Below are 18,496 nucleotides of genomic sequence, written 5' to 3'. Positions count from 1 at the left end.
TTTTTGGACTCCTGGATAATGTTATGTACAAACATGTCATATCCAAATCAACATCTCTGCAGGGCCAGCATTCCCTATTTATAAATTCACAAGCACCTATAACAGAAAACTAAAACACCAAATGTTATCAATAAGGATATTTATTCACATAATAAAAACTTGATTGCACGTTATACACCAATAGCATCATACTGCATATTGATGAAATGCTGGAGTGTGTCATTTTAAATCACTCGAAACAGTACTAATGTGAAGTATTCACATATAAAATAATTACAGTCAATAAAAAAATACAAAATTCAACAACATTTGTCAGCTTCCTGTCCTTTGAATCTTGCCCAGCAGCAGCAGCACGTGTGATGAGAAATATGTCGTCTTTCATTTGCTGAGACGAGAAAGTTGACTCTTCATTGCTATAGTCCACTCCGGCATTGCTCAGAAATATTGCACAACTGTGTGTTGTTGTTGACAGTCCCACCGGTCTATTTCTGATTGAGGTACATAGTTAAGTTAATGATTCCCATACGGGAGAGCCAAACACCTGACTCTTGTGTTTGCTATCTGTCCGTTTCTGTGTCCATCTTTGTGCAGTTTGTGACAGAGGTATTTGCTCATCAGAGCTTTTGTTAGGAGTCTATGGCTGGTGCTCAGAAATGCTCAATTCTCTCCTCTTTCTGCTTTTCCATACTTTGTGGTGCTGTGCTGGCCTCTGTGGTTTTTGTTGAGTTGTAGTCTGGCTCTTGTTTTACCTCATTGTCTTCATAGCTCAGATTATCATAGGCTTGTTTCCTCATCTCCATCTCCTGGTTGGCCTTTGCTTTGGCCTGCTGGATCTGCAGCAGCACGGCCTTATTCAGACCGGGGCCTGAAAAAAGAACAAAAGAAACATCGAGATTTAGTCCTCGCTCGCTCTGAGTTTCATTGGTGCCCTCTCTTATGCAGAAAGTGCATACCAAAGTAGCTGAGCAGCACAGGGAGGAAGATGAGTCCGTGTGCCATCCCCAGAAGTGTGATGACCAGATTTAACCGGAAGAAGAATATCTGGATGAGCTGCGCTTTAGCAAACGCCAGCACAAGGATTCCTGGTAGGTTGGTCATGGCAACGCCAGCAAATACCTTCAGAGCACAGAATTAACATGATTAACTCAGACAACAGTTACTGTGTGTGGACATTCAGTGAATTACCTGCATGGCACTATACGTGAATATTTAATTTTTGAGTGTGTGCACTAGACTTTCCCTCACAGTTTACTTACCGCGCTGCCCATGTTTGCTGTCGCCTCCATGGCTCTTTCCACACGTGTGGGCTTGGTGCTTAATGCAAAGGATCTTGTCATATGTGAGACGAACTCCACCGAGATGCCCACCGCCTGCAAAGCGCATAGAGAAGGTCATCAAGTAGGAAATGATCACATGAAATTCCCCAAAGCAATGTTCCTCTTTATCTTTGTCTTTCTATAATCATATTTTCATCATAAGTAGCAATCAAACCTGAAAGGCCAGACAGAATTGTACTTTACATATCGAGCATGAAACCGTGGTGAATAAATCTGCATGCAATAAAATCAATGAACTTCATTTGTGAAATTGGCAGAGTCTCCCTTTAATCCTCATCACAGACACGTCCATACCGTGACCAGATTGATGAGGGCCACCGCGTTGTAATCGATGCCCCACAGTGCCATCACCCCCACGGTGTCCACAGTGATCATGATGATGGTGATCAGGTTGAGCAGGCCGGAGCGGATGTCCAGACCCAGCAGCAGACAGCACACCACGAAGGTCGGCAGCAGGCAGATGCAGATGTTGAAGAGGCCCTCCGGCACAATCGTCAGATACTGCTCGTAGAATACATTAGTTACCCTGAAGGAGGGAGAGAAGCAAGGTGCCGCTTTTAGGTTTAATGTCCAATTCTGTATAAATAATGACAAGAAACTGCACATCCACAGCGCTGTAGAGTAGGGATGTCACGATTATAGATTTTCTTGGTACGATTATTGTCAGAGAAATAATCACGGTATTACGATTATCACGATTATTATGCATTAATTAATTTCACAACACAATGAATGTGTAAAATCAAATATAGTCAAAATATGATTTTATGACTAATTATATACACAAAATATATGAAGTATCTATTAATATATGGCCAATTATTAATCCCCCCCAAGGGAAATGTTTGAAATATTAAAGTCATTAATTGTCATCGATACCAAATGTTTAAGTTTATAATTACATTATTTTTTTCTAACAAATGACATTTAAATTCCTACCAATTCAGTGTTACGTTAGGTAAATTGACATCAATGTAATTTAACGAATACACACGCAGTTGATGTGTGACTTTGTTTTCGTTCAGTGCGTGTTAGGCTGATCTGCCGATATGGCTCCTACATAATCATTTTTGGAAAGTGACGGTATTTAGGACACTTTACAATTAATTAGGCTAATTGTGGCGTTTAATACCACTGTTAATTGTGACAACAAGTAATCATGACATCCCTACTAGAGTAAAGGTGACATGAAGGAGCGTGGGAAATAGAAACCACATACGTGTAAGGAAACACTTCAAAGTCAGGAGAGGTGCCTGGTATTTTCCTCATGCTCGAGGTGATGTCTTCGGCTAACTCTCTGGCCATCTGCAGTGCAGCGGTGAACTCCTGAGAGTTGGTTAAAGGCGTGTGGTAAGCCATGAACCGTGAAGCTGGGAATATAATAAGATAAAAGTCATCATCTCCATTTAAATGAATATCAGAATAAACATCTCTGACTGCTCTGAGATGACTTACCTATGACTTCTCCATTCTCATCTCTCACTACGGCCGTGTCATAAGCTCCTAAACCGCTGTTGTAAGAGAAGATAAGCAGTGAGAATGTTGTTTTCATGTTGTGATGTCTTGGTATGTGTGCGGCTACGATACACACCCTTTGGGGCACTGCAGGTCAGGCCTGTTACCCAGGAAGGCAGGGAGGAAACGGTCAAATTTTTCCTTACTGGGCCTGAGGACACCATCTGAAGGAGGAATCATACACTTGCGCAGACACTTCCAAGCAGCTGTTGATGTGGAGCAGAGAGTGTTAATCCAGTGAGGGTAATTATCTTTCATCATATAAATGGAAACTCAGAGTAAAAAATGTGTGTTGATGTGGTGTGTTTTTTTTTCTCACGTTCGCTTGCAGGACAGAACTTTCCAAAATTTGGGCCCGCATTGTACAGACGACAGCATTTGGATCCAGGGTTCAGCCAGTCGATGAAATCATCCACCCAGGAGTTGGAAGGAATAGCCAAGTAGGATCTACACATCAGATCATCATAGGTTAAAGTAAGCCCAGAATATAAGGGGGTCCTTGTTAAAGGATGAGACTAATGTTATGTTTCTTTTGACCAGATCTCATGCATAAACCTAAAACAATAAATGTGTGAATCCTCCATCAATATTTATTGCAACTGAGATCTAAATCTATAAAAGCAGGTCAAAAATGTGTATCGAAATGGTCTGTGATCTGTAGTTTTTACAAACATCACCCAAATTTGTCTAGACTGTAAAGTCAGTGGCTGCTCAGCATATCTTACCATAAAGATTGGAAACAGCTAGACTGTCTCTGTCCAAAGGTGACAGAACCCACCCAACAGCACCTTTCACAGCTCACTGATTAACATCATTTGCTCAGTCTGTGCAAAAACTAAAATGTAAATATGAGAAGTTATACTTAACTTTTAACGATGTCTTTATGCTACTATAAGCTACCTGGCTGCAGCTTTATACCAGCTGTAAAGATATGAGAGTGGCATCGGGTTTGTCATCTGACTGGAGGACCCTTTGGTCAGTGTGATATTTACATTAGTTAAGGTAGGAGACACACAGTTTTGGCTGAATTTATCAAACAGTTGGACCGCACATGGTCACGGAAATTCTGTCAAATTACCCTTTTATGAGAGGAGTGTTGTTGTTTGTGAGTAAGCTGCTGATAATGTCAATGCTGCTGATAATGTTGATGATTAATGCACTTATCTCAAGGAAACAAACGTGTGTTCTTAGTTATAATCTATCCAGCGGTCACAACACCCATCAAGTTATTTGATAGGCATATTTTATATGAAAATAACAGGGTGGTTAATGTATCATATTTGGTTATTCACTGCCCCTACTATATGTACTGTATGTGCACAGCTTAATTTATGTAATTATAATTCATACATTTACATAGAACCAGAAATGATTTCTACTACACTGCAAGATATTTAACTAAAAAAAAATGCACCAAATGGTTCTGCTTACTTTACTTTGATTAATTACATCGATTATAGGGAATGCTTTGTATGTCTTTATTATGTGATCAGTTAGAGGCAGCTTTTTATCTGCTCTGTGCCATTCATGTAACTCAGTTTATCATTAACTAATCTGATTGGCCAGTATGCAAAAGGTTCCTACTGTGATATCAGTAGGTTCAAGGATCTGTCAATGAAAAATTATGATGTGATAAACAAAGAGAGAAACTCCCTCTCTGCTGCTCTGACTGAGGAAGTGGTTGATGCAGAGTTGAGCGGCGCCGACATTTTCATCTGTCTGGATCATTCAAAAACGGAACCCACTGACTCACCGTTCAGGGTGGTTGGTGGCATACTGGATCTTCTGGGTCAGTGAGAACTGATCACAGCCCACGCTGGAGCAGACTCCATTCATTCCCTCCACACTACTGAAGTTGTAGCCCTTTTTCGTTACAAAGTAAACTGGGACTCCAACTTCAAAGTATTTGTACAGGTACTTGAAATAGTCCAACATAAAGGAGCCCTGCACCAAAAACAGAAAAATCTTTGTATGGTTACAGTGAAAGAAGAGTCTATGGTCATTAATTTATATCCATGAAGCACCACTTACTCACCTGAGGCATAGCCAGCTCCTGATCCAGACCAACTTTGACATGAAACGTAAGGAACACAGACCCACAAAGCATGAAGATAAAAACCAGCATCTGGAGAGAAGACATGACAGAACTGATTCAAGAAATACTGATTCAACAAACAGACTTTTTAGCATTAGCTTTGTTTTTTAATGGTATTTTATGCACAGCAGTGAGTATGTCTTGTGTTATTAGCTGAAGTGTCACTAGCCTTACCACTACGGCCCTGGTGTAACGGTGCAATAGGACAGGGGCGTAGTATTTCCTCATGAGGGGCAGCAGAAAGCCCTCGTTGGGCTTGTTGGGACGTTTTGTAGATACAGTGACGCAGCAGAGCAGTTCACAGCGGTTGTTGTCTTGGCGCCGGGCATCCAAGGACAGCAGTGCCACAAAGGCCGTCATCTGGAGGATGAAGTCCATGAGCACAGCCAGAGCAGCGTACAGAGCAAAGGACTTGACTGCTGGCATGGTGGACAGGGCCCCTTGGATAGAAAAACAGAGACAAGGTTAGAGGTTAACACACTGAATGGAAGCTTAACAGTCCCTTCCTATAAGCATCTTTTTTTGCATCACATATTGCTCTTTGTTCTTTTAGTTTTTGTCATAGTCTAAAAAAAAGAAGAATGCTCCTACCTAGAAAGAAGCAGACAGACTCAGACAGACTGCACAGGAGCATGCTGGGAGCTACGTTTCCAAGGACACGACCAATCTGCTCCTCTCTCTTCTCTCCAGACCTCCGTACATCTCTCTGGAAATAAAGTAGAGTTAATGAAATGGTATCCATATTTTACAAAATCACCAATTATGCATGCTGGTGTTGCACACTAATATACAAACCTGGTACTCCAGAACAAAGATGAAGATGTTGTCAGCTCCTACGGCCAGAACCAGGAAGGGCACGACCTGCAGGATGACCAGGGAGGAGGGGATGCCGATCCAGGAGTAGAAGCCCATTGAAGCTAAGACAGAGCAGCCGACCACCAGGATCCCACCCAGACCCACCAGGAACTTGGAGTCCACCTTGAAGACAGAGTGATAAGATTCAAGATGTACATTTAACTATGTGAACTTTTTTCACTTCCTCATATCTGTTTTGTCCCTCTTCATGTATAACTTGAAGGCCAATAAACCTTACGTGCTCTGTATAGATAAGCACTATACAGCTGAGATAGCTATACTGTACTACAGCAGTTTCTCCTTATCGTATACAGTATATGATAAGTACCGTCTCATAAAATGTACTGTCTCGATGATGCTTATCATATCTGAAGCACATGTTGTATACCTCTGTTTTAGAGTAAAGCAAATTTATGTGACAGTTTAACAAGACTACTAGCCTATAACCATGCTAGCATGTCTGTGAGGCTGCATCAGCAAACATGGTCGCTAACAATGTTAACATTTGGTGATTAGGCCTTCACACAAATGATGGTGATAGCAATCCAGTTACTTTAATGGTTTTTGATCTTGGTCATTACCTTAACTTGATTGTCTTACCAGTATGCGTTTCCATGAAGAGTACTCTCCTAGTGCAACAGCAATGTAAACAAAAATTACAGCATAGCTGATCATAAAGATGGGGATGTCCTCTGCTGTAGTCCGATTAATCTCATCCTCCAAAGACCTCTGTGGACACAGCGGGGAGAGAGAAGTCAAATATTAGCGGCCTAAAGGTTAAGATGGTAAGATGATAGAAAAATAGGTGAGAACTGAATATGACCCTTGGAGCTGTGATTGCAGATTTTTATCAGCATGTCACTGATAACTTCTCTCTCTTTTTTTATTTTTTATTTTTTAGCATTTTTGATTTTTATGGATTTCAGACAGTAGTGAGGATCTTAAACCCTTGGCTACCAGTACCACCATAGTTTATTGTACCTCCGCCATGTATGCAAAAGTGAAATTGGTGTTAGGGTTTCTCTTGTATTCTTGGACAATCTTTAGAAACTCCGTCTCCCATTGCATGGCCACTTTAAACTTGGGGTTGTCACGAGCGTAGTTGTTGAGGGAGAAGGTCAGGATGAAAGCCTCAGCGTCGGTGTAGTCGTCATCTGGGAGCAACAATAGATTGGATGTAAATGAGTCAGAAATGCCCCTTTTTTCATGTTTTTTCATGAGTAAAATGTGAGGTTTGAAAGCCACTCACTGTTATAGCCCCCCACAGCCAGAAAGGGGAAGACTGGAGCTCCGTAGTCGGCCATGCAGCTCATACCTAAATCGGTGATGTCTTTGAAGGACAGGGGAGAGCTTGAGAGGAAAGAGAAGAGGAAAATGTCACGTTTAAGTCAATGAGAAATTACAGATTACTGAGTTTGTTCTTCAATTGAAGAGTTGAAATGACATTTGATGACATGAATACTTACTTGAGGCAGTAGATTAAGTGATCTCTCCAGTCCACTTCTTTGGTCACTCCCAGCTCTGTCATGTTCACCTTAGCGTTAATGTTGTCCAAGCTGTTCTGGAAGTACTGTGGCAAACTATTGACGGCACAGTCTGTCAGGGAGGAGTTGACTGGGTTCAGCGGTGCGAAGCACACATCTTTCAGATTTGCCGTGCGGTTCAGATCCTCTGACCAGAACTCAATATCCTGACAAAAGAAAGGCATCATTGTGTCAAAATAACACAGTCAGCTTTTACAAACACCATCAAATGTCTGGCTTTGAGTCTGGGCTTTTTACCCTTATTCGTGTCTGAAGCTCCAGCAGTTCAATGACGAGGTCCTTGGATACAAGCCCACTGAAGTTCTGTGGTCCGAACAGCAAAGAATCATAAATGTGGCCTTTTCTGTTTGGAGCAGTCAAGATCAGCTGGTTCGTCCTGAAGAAGGGGCCAAAGTGTGTGTCATGGAAGTCTTTTTCCTGACGGGCCTGGCTGTTGGGAGCAGACCACAGTTCAACCGGGTCGGTGGTGAGCTCAATGGATTTGAGGCCGGCAGCGAAAGCAGCCACGACTCCAGCTGACAACAGGAGCACCTTAAATGAAGATGAAATAAGACAAAATATCAACCACTGAGACATACTGTCATCTTACATTTGGCTGACAAACTTAGTTTTTGTTAAAGTCACTATGCGTCTACTGTTTTATATTGATAGATATGTTTCAAAGATATTATGAAGATGAAAACTTGTTTCAAATCATTGTGATTGATTGTTTGAAGGACAATGAGACAATCCTAATCAAAATATTTAGATTTTCCCTTCAAAAGCATATATCAGCTTTTAAAGGGATAGTTCACCCAAAATTCAAATTTCATTCATTATCTACTCACCCTCATGTCGACTAAGAGCTGTGAGAATTTTCAGAGTCCTCCGTTCCTTCTCTGAGTTACGGGGGGGTCCGCGCAGCAGTATTTGTCCATATAATGGTTGTCAATGGATACCAACTTTCTTCATCCAAAAAGACACACCAAAAAACATCCAAATACCTCCATACTGCTCGTCTGTAATGTCCCTCTTGTATTGAAGCCCCGATATGAGAAATTGATCCGAAAAAAATTAAATAAGTCTATATTTTAAGCTTGTTTGTAGTGGAAGCTCCCAGTGTCTCGGTTCACTGCACTAAGAGATTTGCACTGACCGGCGGAACAATTTCTCATGTCGGGGCTTCAATACAAGAGGGACATTACAGACGAGCAGTATGGAGGTATTTGGATGTTTTTTGGTGTGTCTTTTTAGACAAAGAAAGTTGGTATCCATTGACAACCATTATGGACAAATACTGCTGCGCAGACCCCCCCCCGTAACTCAGAGAAGGAACGGAGGACTCTGAAAATTCTCACAGCTCTTAGTCGACATGAGGGTGAGTAGGCCTAGATAATGAGTGAAATTTGAATTTTGGGTGAACTATCCCTTTAAATGATGCCAAATGATGCAGACTGTATCAGACTCTATCTGGGACTGGTTTAAAATACTTACCGTGAGGGGATAGGTGGCCATGAGGGTTCCCCAGCGCTGAAACCATGCAGCCAGATAAGTTTGAGCTACCAGGCTGGTCATGTCAGCACACGTCACATCTAAGGGATCAACAACCTGCTGGGTCACGTCATTAGAGTTCTGGTCTTTTCCTTTCTTCTTTCTCTTTCCTTTCTCCTCATCCTTTCTTTTCTTATACATTAACATGCAGGACACAGCGAGGTAAAACAGGAAGGCAAATACCAGGACACAAAGCAGGATTAGAGAGATGACGAGGAAGCCGTCTATCCCGAACAGGCTGAAGGGGCTGGGGGGTGGGGGTAGGGGTGGCACATTTGGGCACGACTCTTGACAGTCCTGGCAGGAGCAGACTTGACCTCCTGATGGTGTGGTCTCATTACACTTCAGAGCACGTCCATTGTAGGGAATCACACCCGCTGGTACTCCCTCAGTGTCTCCCTCGTTTATCAGCCTGAAGTCGATGTCCAGTGGAGCCAGACCGTTACTGGAGTCTCCCTGGAAGTCATACCAGCGCTGAGGGGTGCAAAGCTTGGCACCATAACGACCACACATGGTGGAAATTGCGAAGCCTCCGGTGGCAGGAATCCTGACATTTTTACATGACTGGAAAGCACCGTTTGCAAAGTTGGTGGTGAGGAATGCCTGGTAAGCTGTCACAGCCTCCCTCGTCTTGTTTGTGGTGTCGGTGACGTTCTGGACCTTTGTGACTTTTACCACCTGGGTCTGGTTGGGGCTGCAGGTGTTGATGCAGTGCAGGTGGGCAAAGTTCTCAGCACAGGAGGGGCAGCGGATCAGCACAGCCTTGGACAGGGACAGACTTGCTGACAGAGATTTCAGCTGATCCGTGGAGCAGCAGGCGAAAGTGTTGCCCTCACCTCGGTCCAGGATGGGACACACCTGCAGCAAGAACAGACTTTTACAGAAGAAGACTCAAACACAATAAACCTGACACATGAAATAGTTTTTCTAATGCTTTTTTCCTGTCACCACTTAACATTAGGAAGGGTGAACAGACCTGTTTAAGTTGCCTGTAGTGTGATCCTGTGACTGGTCGAGCACGGCTGTAGTCAAAGCAGGGGACAGTAGGCTTGATGAGGGACCCTTCTACAGAAGGGTTAAGTCCACACTCGTCATAGAAAGCACAGAAGCCAGCCTCATGTTGGGCTGCGGACAACACCTGTGGGGAAGACAGATGTAAAGTATGAGGCACAAACATTTAAGAGCAGTTTCTACTGATTACTCATGTAATTTATGTGTAGTTTTTTGACACTATTTTGAATTTATCACTATTTGTATTGAACAAATAGTAAACCACCATTGTGTTTCTTTTAAAGACACTTAAGTAATAACCCATAAATGTCTTTATAGTGACATAATGACTTTAGAGCTGTACTATATCCTGCTGTGTCAGCTACTTAATGTCACCTTGTTAAAACAATAAAATATTCAAATTCAAATATGTCCCGTAGGTTTAAAGTTTATTACAACACCCCAAAATTACTTGTAAATTAATAAATCTCTTTTATGTAAAAGTAATTTATTCAGTTTTTATATAGTAGTTACACATTTAAACATTTTGTTTTTCATTATTTTCTTCTTCCTTCAAAGCACTAAGTAAAGTAATTACCATCCAACCACAATGTTGATGCTTTGTACTGAATTAAATATTTTTTCTTTTTTTAACTAAAGGTAATGTGAAATAGAAACATTTATAATATATGACATTCAATATGCATACATAATTAAGAATATTATCAACATTATGTCTAATGTTTAATCTTTAGACATAAATAAGACAGACAAAACACAGTCTTTACACTTTACTGGGAAGAATGACACAGTTAACACACACTAGACGGAACAGAAGTTTTTGAGATCACTTTTAAGGATGTGAATGCCAGTTTACATTACTTAATTAAAAACTATTTATTAGTTATTTAGTTATTTAACTTGTTGTATGGATAAACTGAAATATAAACTTTAACTTTTATGTGGGCATACATGAAATCGGAAAACACAGGTGGTGAATTTCTCTTTATTTCTCTATTTGATTTATTTTTATGTAGGCATTTCACATCTTCAATAAAATTCAACTAAAATGTCTCATCTGAAACACTTTGCTCAGGTTTTTGCTGCCTGTACAAACACTTTGCCAACGTTGGCTTTGGATACTAAGGTGTGACACAGCACAACAATATTGATTTGGCTTTTACATTTATGGCTCTACTGTTGAAACTACTTTAATCCACCATTTAGTCTTGTGATTATGTGATAAATAACTACAATTTAATTACAATATTTTCCTTTTTTCTGTAAGTGATTACATTTACTTATTATTGAAATGATCAGACTATAGTTTTAGTAATTTTTTTCTGAAGTGTTTTTAGTGTTGTAAAAAGTAGTGTGCCATTGCGGAAGTATCACATACTTGCTCATGAAAAAAAAAAGACCAGACCAACTTACCATACAAGTAAGAAAAGCGATCAGAGCTGTGAAGTGCCCCATGATTCCTGAGGGTCTTTCAACAACAGAAGAGTCGGGGTCCTCAGGTACAGTGAAATGGAGTGTATATCAATCACTGTTGCCCTGTTGGAAGATACATTAGACCAAGTAAGAGAGTGAGAGAGGTGCTCTGTGGTGCTGAAGTTACCTCTCCGTCTGTCTAGTAGTGGTAGGGTTGGGACAGGAGTAAAATCATGACATGCCCAACTTCTGTGACGTCTCACTTTTCTTATCTGGTCTGATGTTGTAGCTGGCCAATTGCAGCTGCAGATGATCAATTCCTTTGTCTGATCATTAACATAGAAGAAACTTTGATAGGGTTGCTGGGAGATCCAAAGCAGATGGCAGAAACTACAGGAAAATCCATAACAACAGCCGCACCCAGTCCTTCACTTGTGTGTCTGGTCTCCACCGTGGCATTAAAAAAAAAAAGAAAGACAGAGTCACATAATGACACTGTTGATCTGAATCAAATCAGTTTGATCACAGCCTGCAGAAAATAATTGTTTCTTAATTGTTGTTAAGCGGGTTTGTGCCACAATTATTAAAACAACAGCATACTACTGTAGATGTGTGAATGTCCATGCCACATTTCTCTCTAATAATATTTCTCTTTTTTATATGTATAGGTTTTACATCAGAACCGGTGCCAGCTCAGAGGTGGTAGCAGGCCGTCGTGCCAAGCCAACATGACTAATCACTTTCCGGATCTAAGATCAGCTTTACAATTAATGTCTTTATCACATGTCAAGGTCAGAGCTGAGATAAAGCTGACAGCCAAGGCTCTGTGGGATCAACAGAGTATCAGAGCTATCAGGGCGAAGGTGCACAAGCATTTCAATTTGTGATAAACAGAGATGGTAAAAAAGACAAGAAGAAATGGGGCAGATATGGTGATGTTCTTTGTTCTGTCATACGTTGATAAGTCACGGCAACATGCAGAATTTTGTAACTTGGTCAGCACACCAAAAACTGCTACACTTTGCAGTGCACATTATTCTAATCAAAGAGTATGATCATGTTGTTTATCAGCACCCGTATCTACTTATCTGTCCTTTATCAATCCGTTTACTGGGAGAAAGTATACCCTAACAGTGACAGTGCCAAACTGAGATTAGTATATTAACAAGCTTTCATCCAATATCTAATTTGTGCTCTCCTGTAAATAGAATAATTGTTTTGTTCATATTTATCTCTTGATTATATTCATATTTTATCATCTTCATATGACCTTGGGAGTTACCCATTCTTTATTAGTCCATATTTGACGGACTCTGGCTATTCATAAAATTGCAATAACTTGCTGATCAGATTCAACAGCTTGAACTCAAATGTTTGATTAACATAGAATATGTTATTATATGAGATTTCATGTAAAACATCACAGGGGTCAAAGGAGTTGTTTTTAAGCGTGCAGTACTTCAAAATATGTTATGAAATGCATATGTAGCTTAATATTTTTAAGTACCTTTTTCAACTATACAGTTGTCTGGAAGTTGCCCATAAAGTTGGAAACAATTATTTTTTACCTCTTCTCATGAAATGATTGTGACAGTGTGATTTATTCTTGATAAAGTGTATATCTTCTCAAAACGTTATCGATCAGTCTCTTCCAAACATATCACTGTGAAAATTAAACCACAATTAACATTCATAATAAAAAGAGAAATGTGTCTGAAAACAAAAGTATTCCAGCTTTATATGCAACAGTGTTTATGGTGAAAACTGCTTCACCAGTCACCTGAATTGTAAAGGAAATGCAGACATTTGACACATGTGAGGAAGTCCTAACTATACAGTACAGTGTGATAACCTTACTGCTAAAACAGAGCAACAGAAATAATCATTAACACTACATTTGCCAAGTGTCCTTTGACAATGTCACATTTATTATGTGCTAAAAGAACTATGAATTTTTGATGTCCTGGTTTTCATAATGCACCTTTTTGTACTATTAGCGTAGACAGGAGTAGACAGGAGTTCCTATCATAAACTGAACAAAAATAATAACTGAAAATGTTTCTAAAGTATTTTAATTTAAGATGTTTTTGCATATGTAAAGGCAAAACCAAAATTGTTATTTCACCTGATATTTTAACTGCAATTTAAAACTGAATAGAATAACCATAAGATAGTCATTAAATATTATAGACTTTTAAACACAATTTCATTTTTGTCTAAAATTTCCATACCTTATTTTTGTTGAACACTCTCAAAAAAAGGTCTTAATTTACTATTTCAATACACATTGCACAATTTGATAATGAGACATGGATCATTTAAATGTTATGTGCGCTTAGCATTTCCTCATCATATTGCATAAATGATGAATGTGGGTGCTGTTACAATTTTCTGTGCTTAACAGCACAGAAAAACTTGATTTAACCATAAAATGTAATGCTAAATAATTTATCTCTGGAGGTCCCGGCAGTTAAAAACTTTAACTTTAATACGTTTTTTTATCCACAGGTAACAAGTACAAGTCTAAAAGTCTAAGTTACTTGTATAAAATGTATTTATTATTTCTAATGATAAATTGTTTTAATTACCCATAATTATGTATTGAACACATAATTCTGTAAATTAATCTGCTAAATCATTGGGTTTCATGGGTGAGGGCTCAAAAGCCACAGATTCATGACTGGTAAAAAAAAAAAAGAAAGAAAGAAAAAAAAAGACACCTTACACAGAGAGAGCTGTAGAAAATCTCCTGTAGTCCTTCCTCCAGTGTGCAGAATGTTTAAAAGAAGAGAACTAAACCATTTTTGCTGATCTCAACTCCAGATAACAAACACTTTCCCCTATTTATGACGGAACACTTGTCAGCCATTATTTATTGTTCTGGCTGGATAGTGGAGCGAGCTGGTTATCTTGACATTTTGGACTCCGACACAACATCTGCAATTATCCTTGGGCCCTCTGTCATTAAAGGAGGTTGATAAAGCATTTGATAGCTGGATGATTGATATTCAAGATGGTCACTTATAAGATTCTGCTTTTGTTTCTCAGTATCACACTAATATGTCCCTGACTGCATCTTTTTGTATCAGAATTTGCGGAGCAGATGTTGACCCACAAGCACACTGCAGCTGTTTAGTTATTATGTAAGTCTATTCAGTTTCAGTGGGCTTTCATCATCATAGCCCGTGTTTACAAACAAGTCTCTCTCTGCATGGTGTTTTATTTATTTATTTGGGTTTCATAACAGGTCAAAAAGTGTATGCATGTGGAAAGAGGAGTTTTCATGAAACTACAAAAACGACAGAGTGGTGCTGAAATCAGCACTAGGAGCAAGCTGACACGATACTAGATATTTGAATTTTACTCTGCTGAGACTGATGAACTCTAACCTTCAAAGTCTAAAATTGAGCTGTACATGCAATTGCACCTTCTCTCTACAGGCAGTGGCTCAGGTGATAGAGCGGGTCGTCCAATGATCAGAGGGTTTGCGGTTCGAACCCCGCTCTGTCCCGGTTGCTGCCGTAGTGTCCTTGGGCAAGACACCTTACCCACCTTGCTCCTGATGGGTCGTGGTTAGCGCCTTGCATGGCAGCTACCGCCATCAGTGTGTGAATGTGTGTGTGAATGGGTGAATGTGATGTACTGTAAAGCGCTTTGGGTATCGTTACAGGTATAGTAAAAAGCGCTATATAAATACAGACCATTTACCATTTACCATTTACATGACTGATAGCTTTCTGGACAACACCTAGCCTGACAAGCCAGACTATATCACTAAAATGTATACGGAGCAAATATTTTTGCTGCCGCTAGGGTGCGTCTAGATTTCTAGGCTAGACAACACCAGTATAAAAGCTAAAAATAATAACATGAAAATATGTGTCTGAATCAAAGCAACTTCCTATTCCTTCCCTCCTCCCCTCCTCTCCCTCTGGCTCATAAGTCTGGATCATAAACTGTATAAAAACAAGTTAGTGTAGTTACAGTGGGTGGTGTTAGTCAGGACACTGTTCACATATGCAGTGCGGTGTCATCACCCTCTGTGTCAGACACACACACACACACACACACTCACACACACACTTAGTGCTGCTATAGCAGGGAAGGTGCCTGTTCCCCTGGGTGTCAATGAGCCTTAAAGGGATAGTTCACCCAAAATTCAAATTTCACTCATTATCTACTCACCCTCATGTCGACTAAGGGCTCGGAGAATTTTCAGAGTCCTCCGTTCCTTCTCTGAGTTACGGGGGGGTCCGCGCAGCAGTATTTGTCCATATAATGGTTGTCAATGGATACCAACTTTCTTCATCCAAAAAGACACACCAAAAAACATCCAAATACCTCCATACTGCTCGTCTGTAATGTTCCTCTTGTATTGAAGCCCCAACATGAGAAATTGTTCAGAAAAAAATCAAATAAGTCTATATTTTAAGCTTGTTTGTAGCGGAAGCTCCCAGTGTCTCAGTTCACTGCTCTTCCTGTGTGACCGGCGGAACAATTTCTCATGTCGGGGCTTCAATACAAGAGGGACATTACAGACGAGCAGGATGGAGGTATTTGGATGTTTTGGGGGTTTTAGGTTTTAAAATCATGACAAAATGATGCAGTTCTCTCAGCTCTGGAAGCTGGGGGCACGTCTGGGACAGGCACCGAAGCCCTGCCCACTTGCTGAGCTCTGTCAAGTTTCAACTGTCAATCAAATACCGACCAACTACGCTAATGCTAAGTCACATCGTACCCAAGCAGCTACGGGTTTGAGCTATACGCGTGAGCCTGAGTCTGAGTCCAATGTTTCAGATACACACCTAGCAGTGAGGGAAATATATGCTGGGGCCGCCGCCGTCAGCACGAGACGAACAGAGCTAGCGTTAGCCGCCGAGCCGTGCTTGTCAGGGCAAGCGGAGATTCGTGCGCTGACGGATGCTCGTTTTTGTCGTCGGTGTAGCCGTTGCTGTGGCGGTCAGCTGTGGATCCGACACTTCAGAGGCTCACCTGGACTGTGACTGTTTTGGCTTTTAGAATTTTGCCGCCGGTTGGTCCCATTGATTTGTTTGAATTAAAAGTGAAACTTCATGTTTCACATACGAGCAGTGCTGCCTCTGGAATCTGTAGACTATGTAGTATGTACAAAAAACACCACATTTAGCCTGCATAAATAAATAAATATTTTACAATGAACCGACCAGTCTGCATTACATTTTATTTTATTAAACACAGAGACCACGCTGGTGGACTGGTAGCTCCGGCAGCACTGGCAGCTCCAGCAGCAGTGGCAGCAGATGTCGTCGTCGGCATTCTTGTAATGTTACTGTGTACTTGGAAGGAGTTATGAAAGTAGGGACGGCAGTGCGCCATGGTGCCCCCTCTGTAAGCCCACCCATAAGAACCTAGACCACTGAAGTAGAGTGAAACAGTTAAACCCTAAAACTCTAAAATTAAGCACTGTACAGAAATTTGTCTTTTTGCATGTTTTTATCAATACATTTCGAACACTTTTAATATACTTTGAAACAAAACTCCAATTTCACTTTACAGGGACTTTAAACAAAGTATAATGCCATTTACAGCGAGTTACAAACTGGAGCTCCATCTGCTCAGCTCTGAAAAAAATGAGCTAGGGTATATGGGAGCAGAGAGCTCCCTGGCTGCATTTAAAAAATATTTAAAATTATTCTCTAAGTTTCTGTGCTTTTTCTGACCACATTTTGAGACAGAGGACAAGTGTGCCTACAAACTGTGGCCAAAATCATGAGTATAGAGTGTAATTTTTATAGCTTTGGTGGCAGTTTAAGGAGAAAAGTTCCAGTCGCTTTTTTGGCTCTCCCACACTCTAATGATGATGTCACCACTCTGACCAAACGCCATACACACTCATTGAAAAGTGAGAAATTGGTCAGAAATGCTCATGTGCCTTTAAAGGCTTTATCTCAATAATGGTAGAACATATTAAAAAGTTGTTTACAGGGTGAATACATTAGAAGTTTGTCTACAGCTCAGAAGTTTAATAAAACCTGGAGGTGAAAGTATGTGCAAGCAGATGAGGTTCAAATTATGACCAGTAGTTTCAGAGTTTGAAGCCTGTTCCAATGTATTTTCTATGGCACAAATAAAATCTGAAAAAGTTAAATATTTGAAAAAGTATAAAGAATATCAAAATGTTAAATGATAACAAAATTGTCCATTAGAAGCTGCACAATTTGTTGTTTTAATTGTTGAAGTAGCACAAAGTATGTAGGACTTGTTAGAGGAGAAAAAACTGCAGAAGAATCAACACACAAAAGCTGAGGCAGGAATCAAACCCTGGACCTCATGATTGGCAACCCAGCAAGCTGGCTCTCAACCACAGAGAACCTGAAATACATTGAGTTTTATACCATGATAAATCAAACACTGTCCGATGATAGCTTTTTTTGATTTTCTCTCATGATTCAAAACACTTATTGTTGAAAACAAATCACCAACATTTCCATGTCTAGATGTAATTTGTGTATTATCAGATTTTTCTGTTTAGATAGCAGAATTTCTGACATTTTGACAATTTTTGAAATCTGCCTTGACAACTGCTGCCTGGTTGGTGACTCCCTGAGTCTATTTGAGAAGCCACACCAGGTTTCACTTCCAGACAATTAGCTCAGTGAGTTAGGAGCTGGTTCTTAGTGTCAGAGGATGTGCACAGCAGCTTTACATTTGGTATTTCCTGCTGTAAAATATCAAGACATGTGAGAAATTTGCTGCACGTAGAGACAGGTATCTAGCCTGACTCTCGCCAGACCCTTGTAGTTCCGCAAAGCTACGCTGAGTAGTGTTGTGACGTTCACGAACGAACCGATTCTATTGAACGGCTCGTTAACATGAACGATGGGAACCGAGTCACAGCTGGGAACCGTTCTTTTTTTTAAAAAAACATCTCTGTGTGTTCATAACAGTCAATTGAAGCTGCTCCATTGTCTACGTAAGTGGCGTGCAAACTCAGATATTAGTGGGATATCTAATTTTGTATTATTTTGTTCCAAATCTCACCCCATTATTTCCAAGATAAAATGAGTTACCACCAGGCTGGCTTCTTAAAACGTAATAAATATTTAAAAAATCAGTCAAATGAGCCAGTTTTTTGAACGGCTCTTTGAAAGGAACGGCTCACCAAGATCCGGCTCCCCTCAAAGAGCCATAAATCCCATCTCTAACGCTGAGCTCCG

General features: G+C 40.4%; 1 protein-coding gene across 1 annotated transcript; it reads right to left on the bottom strand.

Annotated features, from left to right (window-relative positions):
• Window positions 1–127: 127 nt before the first annotated feature.
• On the bottom strand, window positions 128–11,535 carry npc1l1 (NPC1-like 1). Its single transcript, XM_085787325.1, has 21 exons — window positions 11,301–11,535; window positions 9,853–10,014; window positions 8,820–9,734; window positions 7,584–7,877; window positions 7,269–7,492; window positions 7,052–7,152; window positions 6,784–6,956; window positions 6,403–6,531; window positions 5,743–5,925; window positions 5,539–5,653; window positions 5,122–5,387; window positions 4,888–4,977; window positions 4,606–4,796; window positions 3,172–3,299; window positions 2,929–3,058; window positions 2,793–2,848; window positions 2,557–2,707; window positions 1,632–1,863; window positions 1,257–1,370; window positions 954–1,116; window positions 128–865 (listed from the first exon to the last, which is right to left on the bottom strand). The coding sequence occupies exons 1-21, from the start codon at window positions 11,340–11,342 to the stop codon at window positions 648–650; spliced, it is 4,077 nt and encodes a 1,358-aa protein (XP_085643451.1). The 5' UTR covers window positions 11,343–11,535; the 3' UTR covers window positions 128–647.
• Between the last annotated feature and the right edge of the window lie 6,961 nt (window positions 11,536–18,496).

The sequence above is a fragment of the Trachurus japonicus genome, chromosome 9, assembly GCF_045865225.1.
Source record: "Trachurus japonicus isolate A0001 chromosome 9, Traja_1.0".
NCBI classification, from domain to species: Eukaryota; Metazoa; Chordata; class Actinopteri; order Carangiformes; family Carangidae; genus Trachurus; species Trachurus japonicus.
Note: the sequence above shows the minus strand (reverse complement) of the source record. Positions and strands in the feature narration are given on the sequence as shown.

What these genes read in the sequence shown, in the direction of transcription:
- npc1l1 (XM_085787325.1), bottom strand. Translation starts at nt 11,342, where the DNA reads ATGGGGCACTTCACAGCTCTGATCGCTTTTCTTACTTGTATG. An exon ending in CTTTTGCATACATGGCGGAG is followed by an intron (nt 6,532 to 6,783) that starts GTACAATAAACT and finishes CTGTGTCCACAG; the next exon opens with AGGTCTTTGGAGGATGAGAT. An exon ending in GTTACACCAGGGCCGTAGTG is followed by an intron (nt 4,978 to 5,121) that starts GTAAGGCTAGTG and finishes TCTTCTCTCCAG; the next exon opens with ATGCTGGTTTTTATCTTCAT.